Source organism: Conger conger, chromosome 9 (assembly GCF_963514075.1).
Source record: "Conger conger chromosome 9, fConCon1.1, whole genome shotgun sequence".
Classification (NCBI taxonomy): Eukaryota; Metazoa; Chordata; class Actinopteri; order Anguilliformes; family Congridae; genus Conger; species Conger conger.
In genome coordinates, this window is record NC_083768.1 from 715,250 (window position 1) to 723,189 (window position 7,940).

Below are 7,940 nucleotides of genomic sequence, written 5' to 3' on the forward strand. Positions count from 1 at the left end.
TGTAATATCAGTTTCTCAAGCACGGGGAGCCTAAGATCGGAAGTAAGTGGGCTATATCAATTAATATCACAGACGCTGATGCAGTGACTATTCGTATCCTGTATGGGCATGTGCATATTGTTCTGTTATAATAAATGTGTCTAGTTATTTCGAACAATGTAACGGCAATTCCTATTAGCTTGATTAGCATTATCCTGAAGTAAAAACAGAAAAAAAGAAAAGAAAAAACAGAAATTCAAGAACATAAATGTTTGTGATTAAAAAATGAATGAAATAAAAAGAAAAGGAAGATGTTGTTGGACGTCTATGTTTTAGGATTAGACTCGAATATAGTTCACCAGAATATAGACCAAACTCTGTGGCTGATTGTTCTTCCCTTCAAATTAATGTAATGAATGTTTAGAAATAATTTTGCAGATGGTACGTAGCTAAACATAAAGGCAAACGTACTGAATGTGTGTTGAATGACACACAAGGGCAATTTTGCCCAACAAAGAATGTAATCTCAAGTGTGAACATGCAGAAACATTGATAATGCGCTATACAACACTGAGAATATTGTGCCATCCGGGTTGGCGAACGAACTTTTTACTGTAAATTGGCTAAGCGCTGTAGCACATAATTGTATATGTGAGTGTCTCGTTAATTTTGGAAACTGTTACCGTAAACTAAAACGTGTTCATGTGTTGAACAATTACGCTTCCTGAGCAATAAAGTCTGAATTCCGAATTCGGAAGAGAGACTAGACAGTTTTAGTTTGTGAGACGGGTGCGTGGGGGTTGGACCCAAAATGCACGACTCAGAAACAATAGTTAAATAAAGTCCCGTTAGGGCTTTATTCGGGACGAGTCCCAGGAGCGTAGTAAACACAAGCAAAGTCCATACACGAAGATCCAGCGAAACAAATATAAAACAAACAAAAAGCACGGTGCCGAGGGAAGAGGCAATCTCGTAGTCGGTAGACGTGCAGGGAGGTCCGGTAGCAGGAGAGCTGTCAGCGGGGCAGATGAACAGGCGGACGGCAGGCAGAGGCGTAGTCGTGGGCGAAGCGGGAGTCGAAACCATGAAACAATCAGCGGGGCAAAAGTACAAAAACGGTAGGCGAGGACGTAGTCAAAAAACAAACGATGGTCACAAAACAGAAATCAATAAACTATGGTCGGTAAACAGGCTTGGATCGTAACGTGTAATCAAAACAGTAAATGCTCAAGAGTTGCGTGGAAAACAGAGGCAGACAATTTCGCAGTGAACAGTTGCCAATCCTGATCTAGCGTTAGTAGTTTTAGTAAATAGACAAATAGAAACAATTAGGAAGTGAATGACAGAAGGAGAGCGAGAGAAAAGGCGGAACGCAAGGTTTGCGGAAAAACATGTAAAAGTGTATGCATAAACCGTGACCAGTTAACGTAACAATAAACATAAATCAAAACATGACACAACGCGAAAACAGACGATAATCACTCAACATAACCAGGTAATAAAATCGTACGAAAACATAACTAGAACAACATGACGAACCTAGACAACATAATACATGATAAAACACTACGTGACTAAGACAACATGAATAAACATAAATCAACATAAAACATGGTGAGACAGACCTGAAACGTGACATATATTACAGGTTGATTGATGTAATATAATGGATGGCTAGAAAATTGCCATTACACGCAGTCTCAATGGCTTTAGAACTGGGGCTAGGCTTTACACCACATTATGTAAAGCAAGTGTGATTTAATAAGGCCTGAAATACTACAAAATGTGGTTTCTGATTAGCATATTCGCTGGAATGGATATGAGATTTTGCTCAAATTAAGAGAAGGTTGATAACAAACATTTTACGGTTTATGTTTACCTTCTCATTTTTTGAAAACACAGTAGCACAAATTTAAAAAAACAATCGATTGTACCATCTGTAAGTTTCTTTGTATCATTCCAGAAAACATGGCAATATATACCTTCCCAAAATACAGATATTGTTTCATCAGCATCATTACAAAATGAATCAACTTCACATTCTGCAAGATGAATAACATCGGCGCAGCAGCACCTTAAAAAAAAGACGTCAGCGTGAAAGTGACGTCATGGCGTGCATGCGTGATGACAAGGAATTTAGCTGGCTAGTTCATAAAAAGCTGTGTTTGTCTCTGTGGGCATAATATTATGAAGGAGAGCAGTTGTGATGACCTAGCAAGGGGTATTATTTTTGAGTGTGTGTCGGAGAGATAGATAGAGTCCAATAGATAGAGAGAGAGAGCAAGAGAGAGTGACAGAGAAAGTATGATATTCATATTCTGCAAGAAAATCTGAGTTAACACTTGGGAGTACAAGTACAGCTGCAAGAAAATAATTGTTCTCAAGGATGGAGATGAGGGGTGGGGTTCTAGACTGAAAGATTAATCCCTATTTGATCCACAGACCCTAACCACACAACTTTTTAATGCTTCATGCCGTACTGTCAACAGCCAGTATTCTTAGCCGTGTCATATTTGACCCGTAACACCACAAATGTGACAATTTATTTAGAGACCTTCAAAATTGAATAAAATGGTGATCATTGGTTTTGTTGTGTTTATACAGTCCCCTCCAAAATGATTGGGACAGCAAGGCCAATTATACACTGAAGACAACTGGGTTTGAGGTCAAAAGCTGTACATGAGATTCGTATCCAAATTTCAGCTTTTATTTCCAAGTATTTTTACAGCGGGGTGCAAAAATTTGGGCACTCCTGGTTTAAATGTCTGTTACAATCTGTATGGGATCGAAAGCAAACCTGAACTGTAAATGGAGTTAAACATTATATTACATTAGTGGCATTTGGCAGACGCTCTTATCTAGAGTGACGTACAACAAAGTGCAAAGTGCATACCCATAACCAGGGATAAGTGCGCTGAAAGACCCTAGAGGGAAGTAAAATTTCAGGTGTTACCTGTACAATAAAGATAAGGACTAGGGCCTATTTGACCATCGGAATTTTTTATTTTGTAAATTAATAAAAAGAATAGCAATGCGATCATCCTAACAACACAGGGCAGCCTGTTGTGTAGTGGTTAAGGTACATGACTGTAGTGTAGTGGTTAAGGTACATGACTGTAGTGTAGTGGATAAGGTACATGACTGTAGCGTAGTGGTTAAGGTACATGACCCTGTAGCATCGTGGTTAAGGTACATGACTGTAGTGTAGTGGTTAAGGTACATGACCCTGTAGCATTGTGGTTAAGGTACATGACTGTAGTGTAGTGGTTAAGGTACATGACCCTGGTTTGTTTCTATTCACTTATATTGTAAAAGGCCTTTTGACCAAGGGTGCTCAAATTTGGCCATGGTCATGGACAAAATGTAAATAGATAGAACTTTATTCCGAAGGGATAGGGACATTTAAAGTGTCACATCATGTTTCATGTTTAGTCATTGTCTTAGTTACGTTATTGTCATGTCACGTATTTTGTTAGTCAAGTCTCGCCATGTTTTTATGTTTTATTTCTTGTTACGTTTCATTGTCATGTCATGTTTCATGTTTAGTACTTGTTACCATTTATTTCTTATTCTTGCCATGTCATGTTATATAGTTCATTGTCATAATTTCGCAAACTTGCTATGTCACGATTTATGTTGTTTCATGTTATGTTGTTCCGTTCATTGTTTAGCAAACACTTTTTTGTGTCTTTCTGCAAACCTTGCATTCCTGCTTTCTCTCTCTCTCTCTCCCTTTCAATTCCCCTTGTCTTCTTACTAATCTACTAACTTTAGATCAGGATTGGGTAATACTAACATTCTAACCATGTGTTCATGTTACCTTACGTTTCTTGTGCATGTAATTTACTAATTTACTAACGCTAGGGCAGGATAGGTTTATTACTAACGATTACTAATTACCTCGTTAACTTGTTAATCCTCCACACCTGATTTCCATTCTCATGCTGCCCTCAATCTAATTGTCTGCACCTGTCTACACCTGCAAATAAAGCTCAGTTTCATGTCATGTCTTTGCGAAATTGTTGCCTCCTGTTCGTCAGCTTTAGCGGTTTTTGGCAAGCCATTGTCTACCTGTTATGAGCCAATCCTGGTTATTGACCAAACACTATTGACTTTTGTTTTGTTGACCATTGTCTGCCTGTACCACGACTTTGCCTGCTGTCTTTGTGCTTTTGCCCCGTGGAGCAGACTTCAGTCTTGACTCTTGCGCTGTCATCAACCCTGAGCCTGCCTACCGCCCCCCTGTACTTCTGCCCCGCTGACAGCTTTCCTGGCAACTGGACTTTTTTGCATGGTGTACTGATTACAAGACTGCCTTCTCCCTCGGTACTGTACTTTGGTTTTGGCTAGATTTTACGTGTATGAACATTGCTTGTTTTTTGACTACGCTCACTGGACACTCCCTGAATAAAGCCTTGATGGGACTTTTACACCCTTGTTTCTGAGTCGTGCATTTTGGGTCCAACCCCCCACGTACCCGTCTCAGGGGAAGTTTAGGACATTTGGGAAAGCTATGGAAATATTTATTTGAAAGCGATTAGGTATTGCGTTGCATTTACAGTCCCCTCCAAACGCATTGGAACAGCGAGGCCAATTCCTTTTATCTACCTATTTATTGTTTACCCAATCAACCGAACAAGACACATCTGGGCAACAAGAAACACCTGTCAGTCCAATACTTTGGCTCACCTAAAAAGTGGGTGTCTGATACAAAAGGTGATAAGTTCTATGTTTAACAAATCTAGATAAAGATACCAGGGAATAAAAGACTGACTTTTGACCTCAAACTCTTCAGTGGAGTGCAAAAGCAAAGGAATTGACCTTGCTGTGGATGAAACGAGTAGAAAAATAAAGCGTAAAAACACTGGGAACCAATCATACCATTTTAATGATTTATGCTTTTACTGTATGCTATTTTAACTTCACACATTTGATTGCATGCATTTTAATATATATTTAATATATAAATAAAGTTATTAGTATACCCAGCAAGAGTATCTCCAAAAGCATGAACAGTGATTTTACATTTCCAGAAGCTGTTCATATGAAAAGATTCATTTGATAGATTTTTAAGCATAAACACTAGATTTTATATGGTGCCAGTTCTTCTTTAAGTGTGGCAGTCTCAGACTGGAAATAAGATAAATATTACCAGATATATTTAAGTTGGTTGTGTGCTCCAAAGGATTCAACGGAGAGCAATCCCTCTGTTGGGAAATGCTCCAGGTCCATTACTGATATGTACCATAGATATGTTGAGTGTAATCAGTCCTCCTTTGTTTTCTTTCTAGGTGGGTGATTTTCAGCAGAGCAGCTTCACCATCTCTTTACCACCTCATTCAGTCAAAAAGAAGAAAGCAGGACCCCTCCCTCTAACAGGAGGCACAAGCTTGCACTTCAAACCATCACATTTTCCCTCCTATTCAGACGTGACTTACTGTGCAGGTTTTGTGCACCTGAGAACTGTTCTGAAAGTATGACATTCCCTGCCTGAATGGGTCGTGCACTTTGATGCAACTCTGATACAATCCTTTCAAACCCTCGTCTGAAGTCAAACCCTCCATTGAGGAAGCTCTCCCTCCTTTTTGCAACTTTCCAGTCTGTAAACACATATCATTTACCAAATGGTGGACCTCAAGAATCCGAAAAGAAAGCTTTTGATTGTGCTGTTCTGCATCTGTGCCATTACCATCATTATATTCAGCTACAGCAGCACCTCATCGTTACAACTTGCCATCCGGCAGTCCAACAAACCCGTTTCCAAGGCACTGTGTGCCTGCCGCCAGTGCATCTCTGTTGAGGATGAAGACCCCTGGTTCAGGAAGCACTTTAACGCGTCGATATCGCCACTCTTGTCACAGAAGAATGCCATGCTGTCTAACGACACCTTTAAATGGTGGCAGGTAAGCACGCACACAAACATGGATTCCTACCAATTCAGAGAAACACAGTTCACCCAATGTTCTCCCAAAAAAGTCTCTCTTTTCAGAAAAGGTGCAAAAGGATGTGTGATAGCTCAAGGTGACAATTCAGTTATTTATGTCATCACAATGTTTTATGAACGTTATGTCAGGGGTTGAGATATACCTGGGGTGCCTCCTGACCTTTCGCTCAGAAATAATGAGCCCCAGGTAGGACACGGAAGTGGAGCATCCTAAAGGCACTTTAAAAACTGGGCGACAAGGAAATTTGAGAAAATGAAAATGCTTTCTCGATAGACAAAGACGAAATTCTCCAACTTCTCCCTGAGCACGTCATTCTCTAGAGCCTGGAAGACAGAGTGTTCATGAGGCCTAATGGCATGAGCAGGTACTCACAGTGCCCGTTATGCGTATTAAAAGTCTTCCATTCATCTCCCCTGTGTACGCACACCAAGCTGTAGGCCCTGCGGGGATCGAGCTTCGGGAACACAGACGCCCCCCTGGAGACGTTTGAACGCAGAGTTCAGAAGCGGTGGAGAGGAACAGTTCTTGACTGTGATGTTCTTTTAGCCCTTGTAATCAGTGCAGGATCTCAGCCCTGTCCTTCTACTCTGCAAAAAAGAACCAGCACCAGGCGGTGAAGTCGGTGGTCTGCTGAACCCACTCGCCAAAGCCTCCTCTGTGTATTCCTTCATGGCAGTGCTTTGGGGAAGTGACAGGGAATATAGATAACCCCTAGGTGGTCCTGTACCCAGATATAAGTCACTGGCACAGTCATAGTGCCGATAGGGTGGCATGGTAGCATGCTGTTTGCTAAAGACCGCCAGGGTCGCACCCTCAGGGGGAACGTTCGCCAGCAAGGGGAAGTCTGGGAAGTCTGGGCATCTCTCAACCCAGAGGATAACTGGGGCGTGGAGTCCTCAAAGAGCTCTGGATCGGAGACTCCTCTCCAGTCAAATCGTCTACCGGCGGATTCCAGTATGCCAGAGGTCAGAGGTCAGAGACCCCGTACGATCGGCCGGAAGCCTGGCCTCCTCATTATCGCTGTCTACGGCAGCTTCTGTGCCCTGGGGTCCCCTCCATGCGGTGTGCCCTGGGGTCCCCTCCATGCGGTGTGCCCTGGGGACCCCCCCATGCGGTGTGCCCTGGGGTCCCCTCCATGCGGTGGGCCCTGGGGTCCCCTCCATGCGGTGGGCCCTGAGGACCCCTCCATGCGGTGTGCCCTGGGGTCCCCTCCATGCGGTGGGCCCTGGGGTCCCCTCCATGCGGTGGGCCCTGGGGTCCCCTCCATGCGGTGGGCCCTGAGGACCCCTCCATGGGGTGTGCCCTGGGGACCCCCCCATGCGGTGTGCCCTGGGGTCCCCTCCATGCGGTGGGCCCTGGGCCCCCTCCATGCGGTGGGCCCTGAGGACCCCTCCATGGGGTGGGCCCTGGGGACCCCTCCATGGGGTGTGTCCTGGGGACCCCTCCATGTGGTGTAGTTTAGAAGATTCAGGCGGAAGATTATCGTAGGTCTGGGCCACTGCGGGCCTGTGTACATACAGCATAACCTGCCATCTGCCTAAGGAATGCCTTGTGCTGCTTCAAGTTCTACCATTGTTCTTGTTGATTCACTCTCAAGCAGCTGAGAGTCTCTGTTGTGGGCAGCCTGTAGCATAGTGGTTCAGGTAGATGACTGGGAGACGCAAGGTCGGTGGTTCGATCCCCAGTGTAACCGCAATAAGATCCACACAGCCCTTGAGCAAAGCCCTTAACCCTGCATTGCTCCAGGGTAGGATTGTCTCCTGCCTAGTCTAATCAACTGTACGTCGCTCTGGCTAAGAGTGTCTGCCAAATGCCATGAATGTAATGTATTGTGTGTCTTTCCTCTCCTCAGAAGCTAGGCACCAAGGGAAACAAAGCCAACTACAGAAATGTGGTGAAGAAATTATTCCAGGTCTTCCCAAGCAAGGAACACTACAAAGACTCAGCCCCCAATCGTTGTAGGACTTGCGCTGTTGTCGGGAATTCTGGGAACCTCAACGGATCCGATTACGGAGC

The 7,940-nt window shown here is 43.6% G+C and overlaps 1 protein-coding gene across 1 annotated transcript in view; it reads left to right on the top strand.

The window, feature by feature from the left end:
• Nucleotides 1–5,603: 5,603 nt before the first annotated feature.
• The window catches only part of LOC133136599 (CMP-N-acetylneuraminate-beta-galactosamide-alpha-2,3-sialyltransferase 1-like), a 6,740-nt gene continuing 4,403 nt past the window's right edge, over nt 5,604–7,940 (top strand). Inside the window, exons 1-2 of the mRNA XM_061254235.1 lie at nt 5,604–5,882; nt 7,777–7,940. The exon at nt 7,777–7,940 is cut by the window's right edge and continues 30 nt beyond it. Of these exons, the coding sequence (XP_061110219.1) occupies nt 5,604–5,882; nt 7,777–7,940 (443 nt within the window). The remainder of the gene's footprint in view (nt 5,883–7,776) is intronic.